Below are 24,848 nucleotides of genomic sequence, written 5' to 3' on the forward strand. Positions count from 1 at the left end.
GAATGATAGCAATGCATGCCCCACAATGAGCTTTGAAAATTAACTGATTAAGACTAATATTTATAAATTCTAAAACCCCATATATACTCATAATTGGTAATTATTCTAATCTACACATTCCTCCTCTAGCATTCTGATCCTTGGCCAATACTTTTATAAGGGAAGAAGGAATACAGGCTATGATCTCCATCTGTTCACAGATTAACTTATTTCTTCCAGACTGGAGAGTTTCTTCCATCCATCCATGCATCCATCATCCATCCACCCAACCATCTTGCATTTATTGAGCACTAGCTATGTGCTGTCATTGTGCTATGCACAAAGGTTGCGAACATCATGGTCATGGTTTCTCAGAGACTTCTGAATATGTGGAGGTAGCAGAACTCAACCTGGCCGTTTTAGGGTATTTTATGTCTTCCTTAAACCCAAGGAAGAGCTAGAAAAAAACTAGAAAGTAGTAAGATTTAATTCAGGTGACATATTGTTTTGGACATTTTCCAGCAGGATAACTATAAAATCAGGCTGACATTTATTCACTAGCTTCCCATGCTTGTTAAAATACTTATCTTGCTGAAATAGTTATTGAGCTAAATTTCATCTAACATCTGGCCATCGTATAAATATAGCAATGAAAACGTGTCTTGTTGCTTACACGTTAGGTATAAATTTTAGAAAGCCAATTCGTGTTTCATTCTTTCTGCGCATTTTCCCTTTTATTTTCTTTAGTGCTTGAGCTAATTTTGGGCTCCTAACTGGAACTACACGCATTCAAATATTTTGCACACACCTATACAGTAAAAACCAACTTGATTAAGGTATATTGCTTTGTGTATTTCCTAATGATTGTGAGATATTCCATAAGTTGTTTATTCATTTATGCAACAAGCATTTATTGAGAGAAATGTCAAGCCTAGTTCTCAGTGCCGAGGGTGGAGGATACAGAATAAATAAGACACAGTCTTAGCCCTTAAGGAGTTTTAAACCTACTAGGGGGAGACAGAAACCTACACAAATGATTTCACTACAATGTGACAAAGGTGATAAGAGACGTACACATCCACCTGGCTCCTAAGGCAGCGTTCTCCACTCTTCCAGTGGGTTGCATGGTACATAAACGACTGTCCTCAATCCTTCCCTATGGGTCTGTAACCTCTCAAAATTGAGAGGTTCAAACCGAGAGCCCAAGGGAGTAAACCAGTGCTCATTGAACCTACATTATCCATCTGGGTAGGCAGAATTTGCCAAAGCCCCTAAGGATGGATCATCTATTTAGTAACACCAGCCTCATTTGAGTCACAGTTGTTTCAGTCTTCACTTTTTGACTCTACAATGACAGTCGATATTCAATGGTCTATTTTGCATAGATGTGAACATTTAGAATTAAGCCCACGAATACACAATTTTCACTGTCGATCTACCACACTGTGTACTCTGTAGGCTCTCAAAACTTGTTGTATTATATGGATTCCACCACCATTTCATTTGGTGTTGATTGTACTCGAATATCTAAACCTCTGGTCCTTCTAAATGATGCTTCTAGGATGGGACGTGCAAAAGCTCTAGATGAATTTTCAAAACCATCAAACACATTTTAAAACATTAAACAGTTTATTTGCACAAGCTTAGTAATATGAGATACAACATAATTCATGGAAATCAACCACAATGCTAAGACTTTAATAGATTATCCCAAATATTAAACATTACAGTTTCAATCTCCTTAACATTAGCTCTAACGTTGGAATAACATTTCAGTTAATAAAGAATTGTGAATATGACCATATGTTCAGTTTATTCTCACTAGTTTATCATGAATTACAATTTTATTGTGATTTGGGTCATAAAAGTGATAAATAATTGTTTATATAGTTTCATAATTGCATGTTTATTTAATTAATCCTGAAGAGAATCTAGAAATACATTCTGATGGGTTATATAAATTCAGTGTATTTTTTAGCTCTTGGATTTTAACATGCATAGGTAACACTATAATTGTTCTTAAGTTTAATGTTTACTGTACAGGTTGTATAACATTTATTTGATATCTATTTTCATAGGTTATTGTCATTTGCCAAAGTGAGTGGCCACAGTTTTTAAGCCCTGAATTAAATGTCTTCCATGTACTTTAGAGAGGGTTTCAAAAGTTACTGCTATTTCGGGGTGATCTGTAAAGTATTACAACACCAATGCAATGTACATGATTTGGGGTAAAGAGAGTGAGTTTTGTTATGTTACACTTTCCAGATAGTAAATACATCTTTCTAATAATTTTGATGCCATAAACATATTAGGAAAGACAATATTACTTTCAGGTATAAAATATTCTGTTTGCATATTCTGTAATGCTTATGATGAGAATTTACATTGGCTTTCTTTTGTCTGATAAGTTTGTCTGCTGGGCTTGCACTGTCATCCTCAGCTGTCACAAAGGCAATTTCTTTTTCAAATGTTCACAACATGCGGGAACAGTGTCAACAGGCTACAACAGATCACTGGGATTGATTCTAGCATTTGACTTTGCTATTCTATTTTGGAATTTTCTGGTTCATTATGGAGTTTAAACCGGTAAGTGAGTTGCTTGGTTTCACGACCTAAGAAGAATATTCTGTGCTGTTTGGAATCAGACCTCTAATAATTAGATAGCTTAATTCCATCATACATGTTAGCGACATATTTCTCATCTTGTAAAACCTTCAAGACTGAGCCACAGTTTAAGCCAGCACCTACCAACTGCATTAGGAAAAGGGTCAGACGATAGAAAGTATAAGAATTTATGAAAACATCAAGTGGCAGAGACAAAGTGTAAGAATCTTACATTTAAGCAACTATTTAGATACCAGAAAATACTTCCTTCCAGTGTGAAAGTTGAGGACTCTTTGAAGAAAATGTCCTCTTCTATCATGAAAACATACATTCAAATTCTGGGCTCCCAATTTTAAAGAAAGCCCTGCAAACTTAAAAATGACGTTTACCCTTTGTACTCTTTTGACAAACTATACACATTTGCAGTGTAGGGACCACCTTACAATTTGGGGGATGCTTGTTGTACTTTTCCTTAGGGAAGAGACGGCTGGCATTGTTTCCTGGCTGGGTATAATTCATTTATGTCCTTCCAGTTTTTTCTCTCTGATCTCTTTTCTGTATATCTGTCAGCAGTACTCTCCTGGGAGCAGCGCGTTGCACTTCATTAATAAGAAGGGATTAAAGGAAAAAGCCCCAGTCTCCTAACACACTTGGATAATTTGACGCCATCCACAAGGCAAAAGACCCCTGCTGCATAGATGCCATTAGAAAGGTACAATTTTGTTACTTTTTGCTGGTAGAGCCTTGAGTGAAACATACGCAGGGAAAGCAAAGTGCAAAAGCTTTCATTGTCTGCATGCCCCTAAAATAGTAGGATGTAAAAATATACTTTATGGATTTTACATGTCTATGGCCTTCCTTAGTAGTCCTTGAACTCATGCTCTTATTAAATATGGAGCAAAATAAAGATTAAAAGAAAATTTTTTATATCCTTAAATCACAAATGAAATGTATATATATATATATATTTTTTTTTCTTAACTAACACACTTGCTTTGAATACCTACTATGTGTCAGGCACTCTGCTCGCTGCTGGAAAACAAATGGCAAAAACATCATTCATGAGGGTTTTGTTTTTTTTTTCCCAGCACTAACTTATTGAATGCTCTAACTGAAGTGAGTATAAAAGTGAGGGTATTAGAAGTAAACCATATGGCTGAATAAAAATGATCATAAACTAGTAAATTGTAAGCGTATTTGGAAAATGTTTCATTTTTTTCCTTGCTAACTTATTTTTGAACTGACATGTTTGCTGATGGTTGATAGCATTATCTTTTGAGCTGAACCACCCCCAGTTTTAAGCCTTTAAGGGTATATTGTGCAAACATTTGAAAAGATCCATCGTTAGAAATACACCCTAGTTCCTATAGATGGTGCCCCAAACAGGAAGCAATGTGCCTCAGTGGTGGAGGGTGTGGCCAGCCACCAAAGAGGCCTGGGATTTAGGCACCTGCCAAAAAGATGTCAGGGGGACTCCCAGGGACTCCACTGGTGTGGTGTCTCTCTGGGAACCTCGTCCATTACTTTCTTAGCACCGAAGAGAATCAGATTTAATAGTGGTCCTTTATCTCACTGCCACACACACACAGCGGCCATTAACACCAAAAAGTGGCACACAGTTGGAACTGTGAGTAGGAGAAGACAGCCCTTGATTATCAGCTATTTACACGCCACTCTTTGCAGTGATAGATTTTTGCTCTACTATTAGCTTTTGTTCAGTGAAATGGACTTTTTCAGCTCTTTAAGATAAAGGCTAGACTAGACAGTTAAGATAATAGAAACTGGGGTTTCCAGAGACCATTTTACTGACGTAAGGCAAAGCAGTATGGGAAAGAACAAGTTATTTTGAAAAATAAATGAGTCAGTAATAAAAATGCTTAAAAAAACCTATAGTATCTCTACAAAGGAAAGATTGGTCATCTAGTCAGCTTTGAATACAGAGTGTTTTGATGCCCCCGCCCTTTTATTTTGTGGTCATGTTGTTCCTTGTCTCTCATGCATTTTAATTCATTAAAATATTGATGCGCACAATGAAGATTATCAACAAATGTCATGAAAAGTGGGAGAGTATCAGTGATTGGGACTGGCAGGACTAGTTTACACCTTCTAGAATGAGCAGAGCTTAATAATTAACAAAAAATCAGGACTCAACTAGTTATGTTCTTACTATCAAAAATATGTCTCAGCTAATGTTTAAATATAGTTAACCAAAATTACAAACAAAACCCCCAGTTTTGCCAATAAATTAAAAAAAAAAGCAAAATGGTTAAGTAGTTAAAAGCTTAGATTGTTAACTTCATGTGGTGTATTTGAGGATGTGCACTGAAAACAGATCAACTATTTGAAACCAGCATGCAGATTTTCTTTTTCCTTATGATCTTTGTATGATGGTAAATTTCCACCCACCCCCATAAGATCTTACAAGTCTGTCCTGAATCTCAATAGGTGCCTTATGATGTGGAGGTTTTATTAGGTGGAACACATATAGGATTTCTGAACATGCTTTGAATTTCTGGGCTTTAGTTCCATATTACCTTGGGCAGTGAGGAGGAGGAAGGAATATTATGAATTGGAGTTTGGGTTGAAAGTTGGATATTTGAAATATAAATGAAAACAATTCACTAGCAATGACTCTTGTTAATATTCTTTTGCCGAGGTAGTTGAACCTAGGGGAGCTGGTTATAAAAGAGCTTGTTGTATTTGCTCTCTTGAATGTGCATGACTCTATGACATACTCTGTATTTTGCCATTGATTAACTTGATTTAACAGAATAAATATTCAAATGAGGATTGACAATACTGGTTTCGTGGGAGAGGAGGAGTAAGCTGATAGGTATGCCTGTAAGTTGTCAGGCAAGCCTTAACAAAATCTCGATACACATTTTAAATTGATTATTAATGAATAGCAAATAGATAAACTAGATACACATTGGCTTTGGGGATACTTCAAAAAGATTTTTTTTTTTTAGATTTGAAATTCATGATAGGTTTCTTTCATTCCTCCTTGGTAAATAATGAAATATTTACTGTCTAGACTGAGTAATATGACATGAAACAACAAACTGCACATGTCTAATTTATAACAAATCTGTTTCCTTAATGGGCGGAAGAAAATCTGAGGACAGTTCTAAGGGCTCTCGTCTGCTTTCAGTGCTATCTTCTAGTCATACTGAAGATAGCACCTCTCCGGATGGGTCTTTCCCCTTCTTTTCCTCACCCCGGTCAATGTCGATCACGTGCACCACTCCAGGTTTTAGAATCAAGTCGTCGGTCTCTACCTGGCTCCTGTTGTCCTCCACCTCCATGTAGCTCCCTTTTGTTTGCTGGGCAGCTTTGTTGAAGGCTTCTTTAAAACGACGTTTGAGTTCAACATCTGGACAGAAGACATACTCATAAAGGCCACCAGCAAGGACAGCTCCTATTATTGGTCCAGCCCAGTATATCTGGGGGAAAGATGGAAGAGTTATAGAGTGTAAGTAGAGTAAAACTATTCCTTCGAACAAGGCACGGATATAGAACTTAGGTGGTTTAAATTAAGAGAGCAAATGTGGGGCTTCCCTGGTGGCACAGTGGTTAAGAATCTGCCTGCCAATGCAGGGGACATGGGTTCAAGCCCTGGTCCGGGAAGATCCCACATGCCACAGAGCAACTAAACCCGTGTGCCACAACTACTGAGCCTGAGCTCTAGAGCCCACGAGCCACAACGACTGAAGCCCACGTGCCTAGAGCCCATGCTCGGCAACAAGAGAAGCCACTGCACTGCAACAAAGAGTAGCCCCATTCGCCGCAACAAGAGAAAAGCCCGTGCGCAGCAATGAAGACACAACACAGCCAAAAAAAAAAAAAAAAAAAAGACATAAGTGGTTATTTTTTAAAAAAGAGAGAGAGCAAATGAGTCATGCATTAAAAAAAAGGAGAGAGAGAATTGGAAAGAAAATAAGAGAATACATTAAATCTACATCAGAGATCCATATATTGCTAAATAACATTTGAACAGAAAATAAGAAAAGACTGTTTCCTCTTCTCTTTTCCTGCTTTCATTAATTATGTTCTTTCCATTTTCTGATAATCCTTACAGTAAAGATAGGTCCTCTTTGGGGGTACGACTTCTTCAGCTGAAATAGAGGAAAAATTTTCTGGAGAGTACTTTTTTTCTTAATATTGCCATCTTACATTGGTCTTTTGCATAATCACAACCATAGTACAGATTGTATCACTTGGGGCTTTAATTATTCAGTACAGCATGATAAATGGACTATGAGCTCGACCACTTAGCAATCTTGTCACTGCTTGAATCTGTTACATAACTTCCTAAACCTTAATTTCCTCATCTGCAAAACAGGGATAATAATAATACATACCTCATGGGTTGTCAGGATTAAATTGAAATAATACTTGTAAAGTACTTCATAGTTCCAATTTCATTGTAACTTGCTCCATTCCACTGTTTCCTAGACAATTTAAAGATGTATGGGACTAGGCTGGCTGTAAGTCACTTTCCTCATGTTACATGATTTTCTCTCTCAAGTTTGGTGATCTGATTTAAGAGAAAACCTCATGGTTTGCCCATTAATCTTCTTGCAGAGTGCTTTCATCCTCATGGTTCTTGCACTGATGACTTGGTGGAAAAATCTGTACTGCATTTATGGATAATGGTTAGTTGAGGATTCGCCAGTCCATAGGAACTGATTTCAATAACTGGAAGTTTCTATCATATTAGACATTCATTCAACAGATAGACTTGAGCAACAGAAACCCTGTTTACTGAGCACTCTTGCTCAGCTGGCTACACTCAGTGCTTTTCTTGTATTAACTCATTTAATTCTAATGATGACCTTTGAGATAGATATTATTATGATCCCATTTTATGGGTAAGAAAATGGACACACAGAGAGGGTGAGAAGCTTGCTTAAGACTTCACGCTTAGCAAGTGATTGAGCTGGGATTTCAGGTCTGTCTGGTTTCAGATGTCTCTTTTGAACCATTATACTGTTTTCTACGATACTACACTTCTCCCATTTGAAAAAAATCTGATGAATCCTTCTGGCTTAAAACACTCTCTGGAAATGAAGCTCACTTAGCAACCTCATTGCAAAATCTAAAGAAGAAATTCAAACTTTAAGCTGAAATTGAACACATATACTGTACAGGCAAATTGTTGACAAAGTGGCTGCAAGAATCTTATGTTCAAGTTCCTTATCTTGAACATGAAAGAAACCATGTCAGAGTTTACCTTCTCTATGCCCTTTCAAAGGAGAAATGAGAACCCTCCTCTAAATGTCTTTGCGCTTTGTTCTTTTGGTAAGATCTCATTTGATATGTTCTATTCCACAAGCTACAAATCCCGCAAGGGAGAAAAGGGACTGCTAAATCATTATGACACTTCCCCCAAAACACCTACGAAGAAGATGTCTAGCCACATGCTCTCAAAAATAAACAAATCTCAGTTTCAAGTTGCTATTCCCAAACTCATAATGCCCTTTAAAGTAACTTTTAAACTTCATAAAGGTAAAGAAGTTCTACTGCTAAAAATATAGAAAATCCAGAAAAGAAGACTAAAAAATGTTATTACACTACACACAAAATTCATCATTAATATCTTGTTATTTATTGTCTATCCATCTATCTACAGACATACTTAAAATTAGTTGTTAATTTCACACACGCTTTGCTACAAAATGGACATTCATCTTCTGTAGGATTAAGTTTGTTATAAAATAGCAACAACGGGAAACCTTGGATTCAATCAACAGCTAAGGATTTTCTTGCTACTTAAATTTTAACTAGTGTACCACAACTCAAGTAATTAATAAAAACATATATTTTCATTCACATATTAAAGTCCTCATGGATTAAAACTTGTCATTTTTCTAAATTTTATTTACAAAAATTGTTTGAATAAGATGACCTAAAAGTTGTACTTTTATCATAAGATCTATATACTGCCCGTTACAAATTTGTATTCCCATTAATGTGGCAAATCTTTAGAGACATACATGGAAATATCAGTGGCAAAGTAACCAATCTCATGGGTGGTATTGTTGACTAAGTTTTTCATGTCTGGGTCCAAAACCTTGCTTTTGATCACTGACACTCATGCTGTTATTTAATGGGACAGATTACTTTAATGGGATAGATAGGTACACTTTTCTTAGAAGTGAATGCATATAGCAGTGGGGCAATTTCTTCTCATTTGCAACGTACATCAAGGTCGAGTGCGTGTGACTGTGTCAATAACCACCGTATGCGTGAGATTAAAACATAAGCGACACCTACAGTGGAAAAGAATCTGAGTATGTATAACTGAATCACTTTGCTGTACACCTGAAACTAACACAACATTGTAAATCCACTACAGTACAATAAGAACATTAAAAACGTAAGTGACATATTCTTACATTCATGACTTAAAAATAAAAGATGTAAAAGAGCATTCACGGCATATATACATGAAAATAAAAGTTAGCTCCATTTGAAGCTGGCTGACATACACCTATTTTTATTGGTTATTGTAAATTAGTGGGTAAGAGGTCTTCAAAACTGCCACATTATTCATTTAACGGATTGAAATTTCTTTTTGGTAAGAGACAATTGAAAAGAAATTGACTGTGGTATTTAACAATGGATACCACTGCTCTCTGGAAGCACTGTCCCCACGTTAATAAGTAGGGTAGGCATGGGGCTGAGAAGTGTGTCTTTTCTGAAAGTCCTTTCTTTTTCCAGTTATGGTTATGGTGATAATAGCATAAATATTTGCACTAATTATTTCTCACCATCTGCAGTTCAAAATGCTTCCCACTCCCATACTATTAACTGGGTTCATGCTTTTGTAAACAAAAAAGGTAAATATTTTTGCAATGGGCTATGCTTTTAAGCATTTCTCTTTCTCCTCTTCTTCTTCTTCTTTTTTTTTTTTGCAAGCATATTTTTCGTTATTGCTGGGAAGGATTTACTTTCAATTATTTAAACCCCATATTCATTTCACCACCCTGATTTTAACTTGTTCCATATAGGCAACCTCCATGTTCAATATATTCTGCTGAAGTCTGTCAGATACAGTGCCCAGAGCAGTGCTTTAAAAAAAAAAGACTGTCACTGAAGGTCCAGAACTGATATGAGATGTTTTGTAGCAGATCTGTCCTAGTCTCTCCCTAGTCTTTATGAAAGATGTAATAAATTAGGGGTTCAGAGTTGGGAGGAAGAGAAACTAGTGAGCAAAATAATGGGAAAAAAAGAGCTCTCTGGGTAATTGTCCTCAACTGTAGGAAAACAGGCACAATGAACATGGTGGTTACCCAGTGGTTTTCCCAATTTCCCATGATAACTGCAGGTCCAAAGGATCGGGCGGGGTTCATGCTGGCACCAGTGTAATTGATCTATAGGGAAAAAGAATACAACTTCAGACATTGCTGAAACAGGGCTATTCACAGGTAGACTTCATTGCAATGTGCTACCATTTGCCAAGTCAGTTAGAGATGTCCAGATGTTAGCAGCCATATCAATGTTCTCATCACAAAGTTAGCAAAAAAATCACCTAAAATGGACAGACGTAACTGGATACTAAAGAACTACAGCTGTGAAACATAACATCTTCATCCAGCTCTAGGGTGAGGATAAACAACATGGATCAATTACTTAAATGGGCTTGGAAACTTACTGCAAATAAATGTCCAATTGCAACAGAGAATCCAATTGCTAAAGCTATGGAACCAGTGACATCAGTCCGTTTGGAATCACAGCTGGCAAAAATAGTAAACACCAACTGAAATGTGATTATTAACTCCACCAGGAGACCATGACCAGCGCTAAGATTTCCATGAACCTGGAGAGAGAAAAACGCTCCATCTGAATTAAGGCAAGGGAACATTTTCTATGATAACATATCATTGTGAAAGGCACATTTTATCCCTGCAAAAACTGATGATTAGTTTGAGTCTTCTATCCCACCCCTAGTTGAGACACTTGCACCCCTGCCCCCTCAAAAAAGAAGAAATAAATTTCTATTCATTTGGGGCCATCACAGATAATTAATTACTCTTACAATGACCAAGGGGGAGTTTGTGCTGAATGTCCTTTTCTACAAAGGAAGCGAAATATGCCACTGCTGCACTTAACTTATAAAAGAGTTTCTTAAGAGTCTTGTAATTTTATAAGGCAATGATTAAATCCATTAATTAGGTTTAAATTAATTAATATATATTTCAATTAAAATTTAAACCGTGTGTGGTTTTTTCATCAACCCTGGTGCTGACCTAACAAAGGATATTCCTAATCAGCTAAGAACAAAACTAGGATCAAACGCCAATTTATTTTTTTAAGTGTGACCCTCGATGCAGATCACTTTAAACCTCAGGCACATGACAAGAAACAAAATTGTTCCTTTTGCTAATGAACCAACAAATAATTGTAACAAAAATGCCTTAAGTTAAATATATAGTCAATATAGTCACCGGGAGAGAGAGAGAGAGGAAAAAAACCAACACAATTTTTGTGCTACCCAGACTTAGTGCTATTCAAGTTACTCAATAGCACATAATGATTTCATATGATGTAGTCAGCGTGGCTGGAATCAGTTTTCACCCCTATCAAGAGTCATCAGACGTTCCCTGGGAATAAATTAGCAGTTTTAGGAAGGTCTCTTAAGCCACCAGTTGTCACTTAGTAGTCTATAAGAAGCCTAGAGTCCGAGTGTGAAAACAAGAGCTAAAGATGGTACCGTTGTGACTCCCAGGCCTCCCACCACACTGGGAGGCGTGACCAGATAGAGAATCCCGGCTCCGATGATAGCACCCAGGCACTGGGCTGCGATGTAGAAGACAGACTTGGCAATGCTAATCTTCCTCGTGCACACCATGGCCACCGTCACGGCGGGGTTGATGTGGCCACCGCTGATGTGGCCAAAGCACTGGACCATAGTTGCGATGCTGAGTCCAAAGCAGAGGGAGATGAGAACCATGTCGACCGGTAAGGGCTTTTCTGCTCCACCCCAGTTGATGGTGGATCCCAGGCTGAGCAGGACAAAAATAAGCATAGCCAGAAATTCCGCTGTGACTGCCTTCCAGAAAGCTTGAGTCCAGACCCCTTTGAAGGCCACCATGATACTCTCTCTTCTACACAAAGGTCCACACTTACTGAAAGGAAAAACAAATCGGCATCAGAAGCTACCAGTCCAAGGTTTATGCCTTTAGGTGAGGATGTCCAGGCCAGCAGTCTTGCCCCACAGTAGGGAGGCCACCCAGCCAAAAGTTATTTGCATACAGAGAAAGAATGCTTCTGGAAAAATCTCCTTAATTATCTCTTAAGGAGATAATTAAGTAATTACTGTTATGGTTATTCTAACAGTAACTATTGTTATGTTATTCTATTGAGATTGTTATTCTAATCTCCTTTGAGTTAATATCCAAAGATCATCCAGTTTCACTGGAAAATTATCTGAATTGTCCCTAGAAAAAAAATGTCTAAATCAAGTTCCTTAAAGAATTAAGAATAAAGTATATTTACCTTGTAGTCAATTCCCTCAGAGCAAGTTTTTACGTTTCAAGGTACTTTTTACATGTCATTTCTATTTGGAACCTACAGCCATAAAAAAGGGAGGTCTTTTCCAGTTCTGTCCTTTATGGTTCAAATGGCATTCTGGAAATGGATTTGTAGAGCTGACTGTCCCTCCTCTCCCCCATTGAAGACTCTGGATGAAGGCGAGTCCTGCTAGGAAGCCAGGAGGGCTGGAAAGCTGGAAGGCTGTCTTTGGAGAAGGTGAATCTTGTTTGGTGGGAGGGCCACTCGTGGTGACTGCAGGGCCGGAGCTGGGACCCGGGACTGGGAAGGGGACGCTGCCATGCTCTCCCCGGCCAGCGGGAGGAGTCCGGGAGCCCGCCCAGGTCCGGAGGCGGCTCAGAGCCGTTTCAACCGCAGGCCCCAGAGGAGCCGGAGCGCCTGTCCGAGGGCGGGGACCGGCCACCTGGGCGGGGCGGGTTCCCGGCAGCGCCAGTGCACCGACGCAGCGGCCCCGCCCGCTGGGTACCAGGCGCAGGCACCTCACCCGGGAAAGTGCAACCTGGCCTCTGCGCACTTTTGCAGGGTTGAGGGACCATCCCCTCTTCGGCCTGACTCTCCACCCCTTGAAGTTTACCTCTCAGATAAAACCTCCCAAAGGGGATCCTGGAGGCCAGTGTGTACCAGCGGCGCCCCAGGCACCCTGCACGCCAAGTGCGGGGGACAGCGACTTGGGCAGAGCTGCGGCAGGCAGGTGGGCAAGGAGAGTGGGGCCAGGGAGACAATGGTCCTCAAAGCAGGAGGATCCGGAGAGCAGTTTTTCTCTAGTGTCTTCCTGACGGCCTTCTGTAAATTCTGCTGGTGCCTCTTCCTGGGGCGGGGAGGGGGCGTGGGGCGGGGGAGAGCTTGCGCGCCTGTGGGCTGGGGGGGAGGGGGGAGGATGGGTAGGGCAGCGAGGCAGCCTTTGGGATGGAAGACCCTTTCTTCCTCTTAATGTCTTTGGATCTTTAGAGCTGATAAGGGGTGGGGGTTGAGGATATTAATGGCAAGAAATGGCTAGGATTCCCCTTGGGAGGCAATGGGCCCAGTTACCCCATTATTCAAGACATTTGCCCTTATCCTTCGTCTGTGATAGTGCGGGAGGGGAGAAGCGTGGAGAGCATTTAGCGGAGACTCTCATCCCAGGGGACTGTGAAAAGGGTTAGACAAGAAAGCCAGGTATTTTAACAGATTAGAATTATTGCAGCTTTCCCTCTGACGGGCTACGGAGCCCGGGCCCTTCTCCGCACTACCCCCACCCCCACCCCACCCCCAGTCACTTACAGTCCCCAGGAGCCCGGGTCCGGCTGGTTGGGCAGTGGAGACATGCTGTACCAACAAAGACCAGAGGAATGCCGCCCTGACCTTTAGGATCTCGGCTCAGCCCCTGGTCTGACGTGGGGATTTGCTTCAGAGTTGGAAAGAAAAACCCATTTTCTGCCCAAGCCTAGGTGGCTCCAGAAGGGGACCAGCCAGCCCTGTCGCCAGCGGTCCCTTGCCCCAGTGAACTCCTCTAAGTGAATCATGGAACTACGAAAAACCCCAGCTGGGAGGACAGTGACATCACACTCCCTAGAGGAAGAGAAAATAAAGAGACAAGATAGGGAGGGTGGGAGGGAGGGAGATGCAAGAGGGAAGAGATATGGGAACATATGTATATGTATAACTGATTCACTTTGTTATAAAGCAGAAACTAACACACCATTGTAAAGCAACTATACTCCAATAAAGGTTAAAAAAAAAAAGGGACAAAAACAGCACTTGGAGCAGGGCAGCCAAGGTGCCCTGGGGGAGAAATGACAAGTATCCCAAAGGGGGAGAAACTCACAAATTGAAAAAGCCTGGCTTCTGAACTCACCAGTGGCCCACGGCTGTAGCCGAGATGGCAAAGGGCAAGATGCTATGTCAGGCGATGGTCCTCTGTGGCCGGATTTAGTGGGAAAAAGGAAGAGGACAAGGCAGGAAGCTAAGGCAGCCAGGTGGGCAGGATGCGGCAGGTCCCATTCCCAGCACAGGGATCTGGGAGAGGCAGGCCCTGTGTACAAGACGCCTTCCTGCTGCACCCTCTCCCTCACCTTCCCTGAGCATTCTCTGTGCACTTGCCTCCCTCTCCAGAGACCTAATCTGAGAAGCTCAGTTGCTCTTTCAACTTCAAGCTTTTATCAGCCAGAGAAATAAAAACCCAACTCCCCAAACCCCCAAACAAGTAGACTCCTTAAGCAAGCCTTTAGCTTTCTTTGAAAACGTGCAAAACGCTGATCTCTTTCCAGGGCAGAGTGACCAACCTCAGTCAGCTGTGAACCCCAAAGTCCCCTGGCAGCACATACATACCTCTGGCTTGACATGCGCTCACCCCAGCTCTCTCACAGCCCCTCTTAATTAACTATTGTCAATGTTCCCTTCCCTGTTCACACTCCCTGGAAATGCATCATCACCATTTGTTTTGCTTCTTTCGCCCCAGAACAAAGGGGATTTGTTGATGTGACCGGGTTGTACAGAGCCGGACACATTACTTTCTAGCTGAACGCCCAGCCTGAGCCACTTCTGGACAGCTGAGGCCATGGGTGAGTAATTTTTCTGATGAAAAATACTACAGATAGATTTACCTCCATAGGGTCATTTTCTTGTGCTTTCACAGGTCTCCAGTATCTGGAGGATTTTGCTCCAAAGCATCCCATTTCTTCTGCCCTCTCTCTGCCTCTCCTCTCTTATGAATATGCCCGGTACCCAGCCCTGAAAGAACCACCCACCTGCCCGAGAGTTTCCTTCTAGATTCTGCCTGAGAAGGCACACGTATCTGTAATGAAAGAGTCAGTCTGAGTTTCATCTTTCGTCAGAGCATTGTTCCCTTAAGGCAAAGAAGGACTTACCCCCACTGCCTGCCTGCGGGTCTGTCACTCATGCCTCCTTTGGCTAGAGGGCAGCGCTCATTGCCTGCGACTGGGCTCCCAGTGCACTGGGAGTCAGATTACGGCCACTTGTCTGATTGGGCTTGTGGATTCTTAGGGGTGGAAAGATTCTGCACCATGTGGCAATGGCTAAGTTATATTTGAACTTGAAATGACTTTTTCTACCTGATCGCTATAGACACAGGGCATTTCAGGAACACGAAACGCTGGCTCGCGTTCATGTTTCTTTAGCTGGTGACCCTTGAAAATGAGGATTTCCCTAAATCTTTATTTGAGTTCCTCCCACCACAGAGAATTGCTGACAATTTGTCTTTTTTTTTTGGTTACATGTATAGTTGAAATTGGGCAACTACTACCGCATGGATTTGCTTTATCCAGCAGTTGAGATGAATTGAGATTTCGGCCGAGGTGCATTTGTTTTTGAGCGGCAAAATATCCAGTGGGTTCTATGTGAAGTTTTTGTTCCGAGAAGCCGCTTTTTTTTAACATCTTTACTGGGGTCTAATTGCTTTACAATGGTGTGTTAGTTTCTGCTTTATAACAAAGTGAATCAGTTATACATATACATATGTTCCCATCTCTCTTCCCTCTTGCGTCTCCCTCCCTCCCACCCTCCCTATCCCACCCCGCCAGGAGGTCACAGAGCACCGAGCCATATCCCTGTGCCATGCAGCGAGAAGCAGCTTTTGAAGCACAGCAGATAACTGCAGGTCTCTTGTAGCCTGTGCAGCACTGATTTGGATAACAGGAAATAAGGCTGCTGTAGAGTCTCACCTGACTGTTATGTTAACGATTGTTGGGTGAGAAGTGGCAAATTTTAAATATATAGAGGCTGGGTGGGCACAAAATTATTGGGAACTCTAGGTAAATTTAATATCTAGAAACCTTGGGACAGGACTGACTACATTTTTTGTGGGAGCCAGTGCCAAATGAATGCAAGACTCCTTGTTGAGGAACTATAAGAATTTCAAGTTCACAACAGCAGGACATGAAACAAAGTGTGGGACCCTTCTAAGTGCATAGCTGTGTGCCCATGAAGGCATCCTCGACTGAAGGTCTGATATCTGGAAGGTCTAAGAATTAGTGCCTGTGTCACCATCTCATTCATTTTTTTTTCTCAGGTACCTAGAATTGGAATAATCCTAATCCTTGGTGTATGACACTCTGTCATCACTAATACATGTATGGCCCTCTTTTATTTTATAATAGGTAATTAATTACTTAAAAAAATTTATTTGGTTGCACCAGGTCTTAGTTGTGGCAGGCAGGCTCCTTAGTTGTGGCACGTGTGAGCCTTAGTTGCGGCTCACAGCCTCCTTAGTTGTGGCATGCGAACTCTTAGTTGCGGTATGCATGTGGGATCTAGTTCCCTGACCAGGGATCGGACCCCGGGCCTCCTGCATTGGGAGTGCCACGGAGTCTCATCCACTGCCCCACCAGGGGTTAATTCATTCATTAATTGATTACTTTTAAGGTATATAATGAACATCCGTGAACCACCACTCAATCCAACAACTAGATCTGTGCTAATAACTCACATCTACCTACGGGACCCTCCCTCTCCCTGCCCTGCCTCTCCACCTACCATCGCATTTCACGTAGGAGTTTTACTCAGAATGAGGTGTGGCAAGAAAGAAATACAGGAGAGAGAAGAAGAAAACGGTTATGTTTTCACATCATAGTTACAGTTTTTTGTTTTCTTGTCTCCTTTGGGTCCTTGAGAATTGGGAATGGTTGAAAAGCGCTCACGAGAAAGAGGAATTACAATTTTGAGTGAGAATTGCAGAGGAGCCCTTTAATCCTGTTTCAAGCATTCTCAGATAACAAAGATTGAATTTACATCCTTAAGAATGTGGCTGCACACTGATGGCTGTCCATCAGGGGTTTCAGGCTTTTAAAAATATGCTCCCTGAAAGTCCCAACAAACTCTGGTGAGAGGGGAAGGGAGGAATTTCTGGGAATCCACAAAGAACACTTAAAATATTTCAAAATATTTCATGTTGATTCTTAAAGCTGTTTACCATTCAGATTTTAGAATGAGATTTTTTGTAAAGGTGCAAAACAATTTTTTTTATTCTGAAAATTTTGACATTGAGTCAGAAGTGTTTGCGAGGTCTTTGAACCCAAGGAACAATGTTGCAAGGCTTAGGTCTGTCCTCAAGAATGAGGCCTGTGGTCCTATCCACAGGAACCTACAAAAGTGGCACTCCCTACAGCTGCTGGTCACTGGGGGGACATTTTTCAGGCTCACGCTTTGTAAGTTGCGCTCAGCTCATTAGCATTCACTCCATGGCCTTGGCAGTTCCCGGCACCATTTTGCAAAGGGCCAGCAGAACTTGGTTACCACAGTTTCTCAGACCCTTTCCCTTTCTTCTGGCCGGCTGATCACTGCCAGTCCAGTTCCTAAGGGATGGCTGTTCCCATCCAGCGAAGGGCCACCCTAACTGGCACAAATTCAAACTTATTAGTACTCTCGGCAGAGAGGTTCAAAACTGACCAGGGATTAACCCTTCACCTACTGGAGGTAGTTTTTCTTATTAGCTCTTCCTTATTATCCTTTTTATATTTGAGATGGTCTTATTGGTCTTCCGGCGACACGTTCAGTCTTGTGCAATAACCACCTACTTCCCTGGCTTTTCTTTAAACTAGGGACAGAAACTTCCAATAGGATTGTCTGTGACAATGCATGCAGCATATGATAATGGAAGATATCAGCTATAATGCACTTGTGATGGTAGAAAAAGTATGAGGCAGGGAGCCCTGGCGAATATAAGTGATAGCTTCTAAGTTGACCTGTTTTTTTTGGTTTTATTTTTTTGTGGTACGCGGGCCTCTCACTGCCGTGGCCTCTCCCGTTGCAGGGCACAGGCTCCGGACGTGCAGGCTCAGCAGCCATGGCTCACGGGCCCAGCCGTTCCGCGGCATGTGGGATCTTCCCGGACCGGGGCACGAACCCGTGTCCCCTGCATCGGCAGGCGGACTCTCAACCACTGCGCCACCAGGGAAGCCCAAGTTGACCTGTTTTTGAACAGGCCTAGGCCTAGAGCCAAATGAGATTCGGGATCTAAATTGTCTTTTTCCCATTGGTAACCTTGCAAGGGCCTAAATTCATTTAAAGATGGAATAACAATTTATTGATGAAATCTTCTTGACTTTCTTACTATATAGTGCTCTGATCTTTAGGAAAAGGATAGTGACATGGTACATTGATTTAAAATCAATCTTTTGTGTCAGGCAAGCTTGTGAGTTTTTAGTTGAATAGCTTTGTGAAGTTGTAGGTCAGTAACATATGAGAAAAACGAAAGAAGGGTAAATGAAAATTACCAGTACTCGGCAAAAACTAGCAATTGGTGCACTTTGCTCCTAATTTTTAATCTACTATATCACATTGTTATCCTTGGGAGCTGATGTATATCTGTGGGATTTGTAGACCCCTTTTCCCATCCTGGCCCTCAGAACTTTTAGTATTCCTTCATGTGTTTGGAGATTGAAGACTAATTCAAACGCACTAAAAATGCCAGCAGTACCTCAGGACCAGACAGGAAGTGTCTCTAGGCTGGCAGGGACAGACTCAGTTGCATCTCACAAATCTTATCTTGCTTTTCATGAATCTCAGTGATATGAATTCTCCCCCAGAGCACTTATATATCATTATGTTCATTAAAAACAAACAGATAAACAAACCAGCAAAAGCAGCAGCAGGCAACCCCCAGCACCACAACAAAGGGCTTCCGTGGACATTTATTCCCTTTTCAAAGAGGGGTTACCTCACTGTTATAGTAATTCAGAGCAGTTGCTGGAGATACGGTTCACCACCGAAAGAGAAAAATAAAAATAACAATCAAAAAACAGCAAGGAACCAAAAATAGTTTGACTTAGCTTCCTTTCCTCAGTGAGGTGAATCTGACAAAACATGGGTCTTGGTAATGGACGTGGACCCTTTCACTCTATTGCTGCCCCTGTCCCCTTGCCCCATGGGGCCAGGTTTTCCCGTTTGGTTATAGCAGGCGCAGTTTTCTTGATTCAGGTCCAGGTGGATTCTGCTTTGGCTGGCAAGTTGTACTCTGCTGACATTTAAGGCAGGAATTCCCTGGGAAAATAGTCAAGAGATTCTTTTGGTCCTGCTGGCAGGGTTCCAAAAGGTTTAGGGTTCCCCTCTCTAGGCCAATGGGCAGAGAGAAAAGGAGGGAGGGAAAGAGAAACAGAAGGACTGTATTGAGTGACTGTATTTCATCCGAAGCTTGTACAAAAAAGCAGAAATGTGGTTGGATGACTGGATACTTTTCTTACCCCTTATCACCTACCCAGCTACTATGACAGTTCAGAGTTTGGTTGGGCGTTTTAAAGGCTGCTCAGACATCCACAGTCAAAAATCTGTTTTCTGGGAAGCAAAGGACTTTGGGATCTAATGGGTTGGACTGAAATGTTTGGAATGGTCAATAATCTGTAAAGTGTAGTCTGTAGTAGTCATTGTTCCAAAATTTAAATTAAATTTGAACATATTAAAAGCCAAATCAACGTTTTGGCAATTATTATCACTTATACAAAAAGGTTTGGAATCCTTATGTTTTTAATAGACTAAGGAAAATAGTCCCAGTTTCAAGGAAAGAGCAAAATGCTTAAAATTCTGTGTGTAAAAAGGGGGAGTAGATAGGAGTAGACCGAAAAACTAGGCAGTTAAAAGAAATGTTGCCTTTTCTTAGAAAATGAACATTTTCTAAGAAAGGAGAAGAAAGCGTCATAATCTGTGACCATAAAAAAAATGTGATAGACTCTCAACGGCCTAGTTCTTTAAGAATTTTCTCAGATGACCCTTCCCATAATTCAGACTAAACTTTCTCTTGCTTCTTTCCTAAATGATCATACATCCTTCTCTTTAACCTCTGTATTTCCTTTTCGTGTACAATCAGAAGAAATCTACGCGTGAAGAAATTCACAGGACCTCTTAGAAGTGTCAAACCTCACTGATGATTTCACCATACTTGAATATTCTTTTTTTTTTTTTTTTTTTTACGGTACGCGGGCCTCTCACTGTGTGGCCTCTCCCGTTGCGGAGCACAGGCTCCGGACGCGCAGGCTCAGCAGCCATGGCTCACGGGCCCGGCCGCTCCGCGGCATGTGGGATCCTCCCGGATCGGGGCACGAACCCGCGTTCCCTGCATCGGCAGGCGGACCCTCAACCACTGCGCCACCAGGGAAGCCCAGAAGTAACATTTTAAAAAAACCCTCTGTCTTATGGATTAATCCAAAATGTCTCAGCAAATTTTATTTAAAAAATAAGAAACTGGGCTTCCCTGGTGGCCATAGCCGCTGAGCCTGCGCGTCCGGAGCCTGTGCTCCGCAACAGGAGAGACCACAACTGTGAGAGGCCCGCGTACCGCAAAAAAAAAGAAACTGCCTTTATGTCATCTCCTCATTAGCTCTTTGGGGAAGATAATAAACGACATTCATGGCTCCACATGTCCACTCAGGCCACTGAGTACGGCTGGAAAAAATAATACCATTGAGGATGGATAATTTTACAAATTTATAATTTCCAAAGTAAACTTACTCCTCAATGCCACCCAGAAATCCTATTCGTCCAGAATCATCTGTCTCTCATTCCCTGGAAGACTATAAAAGGCACTTGGAACAGTTCTTTGCTCAAAAAGATAAAATGTTTTGGAAAGATGGAATTACAAAGCTGCCTGAAAAATGGCAGAAGGTAGTGGAACAAAAGGGTGAATACATTGTTCCATAAGGTTCTTAGTGAAAATGAAAAATGTGTCTTTTATTTTTACTTAAAAACCAAAGGCACTTTCTGGCCAGCCCAACATTTTTTTTAAATAACATTTTCATTTCTAATTGGAGGGACTTTTAAAAGAACAGTTTAGTGAACCAGGAACACACTGACATAATGAACTATGCTTCCCACTGCTATCTGAGAGGGATTAGTACAACAGAGCATTGTAACAAGGTCTAAACAGTTTTACAGACATACTCAATGTATAGTTCATAGTTTTCTTGTGATACTTTTCTGTGTACAAGTCTTTATAATCACCCAAGGGGACATGCAAAAATCACTTTATAAACTTTCAAGAGCAATACAATTCTTCACTGTTATTGCTAATAATTCCATTAAAAAAAATGAGAGCTTGTTGAGTAGATGGAAGAGCTCTATAATGTCCTGGTAATACCAACATTATTATACCCTTCAATAGCGGATCACATTGAAGACCTCACAGAATAAATATGCAAACTTCATACTACCCTTCTCATTCTGCACAACATTTTGAGTAGAAAAATTGTGGTACCATATGGCTCATGGGACGTCAGAGACAGAGATTGTTCGTGTCAGAACTTGTGATGTTCTCAATACCTTGACCTCAGCTGCGATCGCTGGGCCCGCCTGCAGCCCAACATGGGTATATAGCTCCTCAAATGCCCCAGAGTATTGTGTAATCCTCTGAACCTTTAGTTTTGGTGAAAGGAGAACAAGTGTCTCCATAGTTAGTGAGACTGAAGTCCTAAAGATTAGTTACCTGTCAAAGTTACACAGTCAAAGGCTCTGAACTTTGGGGCTGGTTGTCAGCCAATGGTTATCTTACAATACTTGCTTTTTCAGGACTCAGACCATGTCATAGTTACTTGTACTCCTGTAGCATCCACGGTACAGAATCTTGGCAGGTGCTCAATAGTTGCTAGTAAAATAAGACTCTTGGTGCCTAGAGCACCAGAGACCAAATGATTTACACCAGATTATGCATGAAGTGGTGTTCTACTTGTGAAATAAGTGATCTTCACATCTGTGTAATTAGCATGTGTTGTATTGACTAGTGCTCTGCAAACACTCATAGGTGCTTCAAATATACTTGTGGTTTTCTAATTTATAGTAGTGATAGTCTTATGTATCATTTATACTTTTTATTAATTTCTTTTGTCATTACTGTCCTGTTTTATAATTTTGCATTAAATGTTCTAATAAATATAATCACTGAATAGCATAAAAAATTACATAGTTGAGGACATGATCCAGTCCTAGAATTTGGGTGCTGAAGATTTCACTTTAACCCTTGGAATTTGTTCACTTCTACAAGAAAGCTGAGCTTTGATTTTTTTAGTTGCATCAGAGCCTCACTATGTAACACACTGAGTCAACAGGCCATATAATACCTTTTAAAAGAGAAAGTGAAAAATGAATCCATTTAACAATTTTTCCCCAGTAAAATTGCTGCTGTCTGTATAAAGCTAAAATAAGACAGCAAGATTATCAACTGTCCAATCTTCTAGAGTTACATTTCAAAATCAACATTGGAAGCAGAATTTAAAAACTGTGTGTTTATAAAATCAGAATGTCAAGAGTGAACTAAGCAACTAATCAAATATTTTAGGACATTTTGAGGTATCTAGAAATAAGTTAGCTTAAACAGTCAGTCTACGTTTCCTATGGCAAAACATTATAACTGTTAAAACGGTGGTGGTGGGCCTACAACGTTTTGAGATTCTGTTCTATTTCTGTATGGTTGTAATATTAAATTGATAAGAAATTAACTAACTACCATAAATCCAGCTGGCTGGTAGTTTGTGACTGCCCTTGTGGAGTGGCTTTGGCAGGGTATTGAGCACAGGGTTTTCCCTGGTTCAGCAGAGCAAACCCACCCTGGGGCCCTGTACCGCTTAGTCTTCCCTCCTAATGCTCTGGCCAGGTGTTCTCTGGCGCCCCAGGGCTGTTCCATGGGTCCCTTGAACTCCTCACCTTCCTGCTCTTTCCCCTCTCTTTCCAGGTATGACCTCAACCCTTGCATCACAGTGAAAACAGCCTTCAGATGGGAAATCCTTTGAATTCCCTTGAACAAACCTAAAAATGCCTTGCATCTGGTAATGCTCTCCTCCTTACCTGTTTCCTATGGGAGAAGTATCCCTGCAGTGTTTTGGAGGGATTCCTTCAGTCCCGTTCTGCATCCCACCCATTTCTGCCTCCTAGTACCATTCTCTAATCCGATCTTGTCGATCAGACTTTACAGTTGAAAAATTACTGAACCCTCCAATGAACATTTTGTTTATGTGAACTGTGGGTATTGACCCTTACCGTATGAGGAACTGAAACAGAGAATTTAAAAATTGTTTTAATTTACTTAAAAATAACAATAATAAACCCAGCATATGTCAACTAAATCGAATTTTCAAAGAAAAAGAAATATATTTATATTCTTCAAAGCAAAAAGATTAGTGAGAAGAGTAGCATTGTTTTATGTTTTTGCAATTCTCTTTAATGTCTGGTTTAATAGAAGACAGCTGATTCCCCTTTCTGCTTCTCCGTACGATCTGTTGTGAAATGATTGTCTGGTTGAAGTATGGGAAGAGAATCCTGCCACACACATATATGGAGCCGGAAAAGAGAGGTCTATTTTAATAACTTTTTCAGATAATTGTAGATAATTTTCTTTGATAGTACACCAAAACTCAATAAGTGGTTGTTTTTTTAAAGGTTAGTGTCACTGTAGATGCTGAAGGCATCTTAATGAATTTTCATACCTTGTTACTTTAAAATCTATTCATCTATTTTTTACTTTGAACTAGTCTTCTAATAAGGTATCATTTTGAACATTTTGTTTGGTCATTTGGAATCTGTTCATTCATTGACTTATGTGGATCTTCCAAATGTTGGCATACTTTATTTTATAATATCAAAAATATCATATTCATCAGTGTCACCACCAATCACATCAGAAAAGTATTAAAATTTTGAGAGCTGTCAACCTCACAGTGGCAGACACAAATTTTCCAAAATGATAAGCTTTTTGAAAGCTCAAATATTATTATTGGCAACAAATATTGTCAGTTTTTCTGGAAGTGATGGGCTCATTTGCTCATTTCCAAGAAAATGTCAGCCAATCACTCAATTTGAATAGCCGTAGTTTGCCAGCCATTCTTTAAAGGAAGAATGGTATTCCATGAACAAAGGGGCTGGTTCAGCTCACGAATCCATCAGTCCTGAAGATAGCCAGCACACTCCATCTGTAGCAGAAGTACTTTATGTATACTGCTCATTTTGTCACAGAGAACATCACAAAGACCTCCACTCAGTGTCAAGATTTAATAAAATCAGTAATTTTTTGCTACATCAAAGACATTCTTAAGTAGAACTGACACTTGCTGTACTGCATGTGATGGTGAGGACACCCCTGCTAAGACGGTTTTGATGCCTTGGTTCCTGACAAGGTGTCAGCAATTTTACCCACCATGGCTTTTGTGCTGACGATACAAATGTCATACAGTAAAACAGGCAAGTAATAAAAAAACGAAAGAACAGCTAGGGGCTTCCCTGGTGGCGCAGTGGTTGAGAGTCCACCTGCCGATGCAGGGGACACGGGTTCGTGCCCCGGTCCGGGAAAATCCCACATGCCGCAGAGCGGCTGGGCCCGTGAGCCATGGCCACTGAGCCTGCGCGTCCGGAGCCTGTGCTCCGCAACGGGAGAGGCCACAACAGAGAGAAGCCCGCGTGCCGCAAAAAAAAAAAAAAAAGGCAAGTAACATCTCATTAGGATTAGGAAAACAGCCATGATCGCCCAGACCCCCTGAAACATCTCAGGGACCCCCTAGGGGTATGGAGACCACTCTTTGAGACTCATAGCTCTAACCGATTATCCTCATGTTCTGTATCTTAATTCTCTACTTAATATTACCTCTTTCAATTGGGAAAAGAGCTCACCAAAATAAATCGCCCCTCAACCCCAATGACCTACCAGTAAATCTACTTTCCCCTGTAGAGCCAAATACCCTTAAAAAATTATCTCCATTTATTGTCTCTTTTCTCATGTTTTACCCTTCGGTACCGGTTATAGC

General features: G+C 41.0%; 1 protein-coding gene across 1 annotated transcript; it reads right to left on the bottom strand.

The window, feature by feature from the left end:
- Nucleotides 1–1,589: 1,589 nt before the first annotated feature.
- On the bottom strand, nucleotides 1,590–23,002 carry AQP4 (aquaporin 4). The gene is made up of 5 exons (XM_027127657.1): nucleotides 22,900–23,002; nucleotides 11,300–11,714; nucleotides 10,241–10,405; nucleotides 9,879–9,959; nucleotides 1,590–6,026 (listed from the first exon to the last, which is right to left on the bottom strand). The coding sequence occupies exons 1-5, from the start codon at nucleotides 22,971–22,973 to the stop codon at nucleotides 5,748–5,750; spliced, it is 1,014 nt and encodes a 337-aa protein (XP_026983458.1). The 5' UTR covers nucleotides 22,974–23,002; the 3' UTR covers nucleotides 1,590–5,747.
- Between the last annotated feature and the right edge of the window lie 1,846 nt (nucleotides 23,003–24,848).

This window comes from Aethalodelphis obliquidens, unplaced genomic scaffold, assembly GCF_003676395.1.
Source record: "Aethalodelphis obliquidens isolate GAN/ISIS:26980383/991018 unplaced genomic scaffold, ASM367639v1 scaffold32, whole genome shotgun sequence".
Lineage (NCBI taxonomy): Eukaryota > Metazoa > Chordata > Mammalia > Artiodactyla > Delphinidae > Aethalodelphis > Aethalodelphis obliquidens.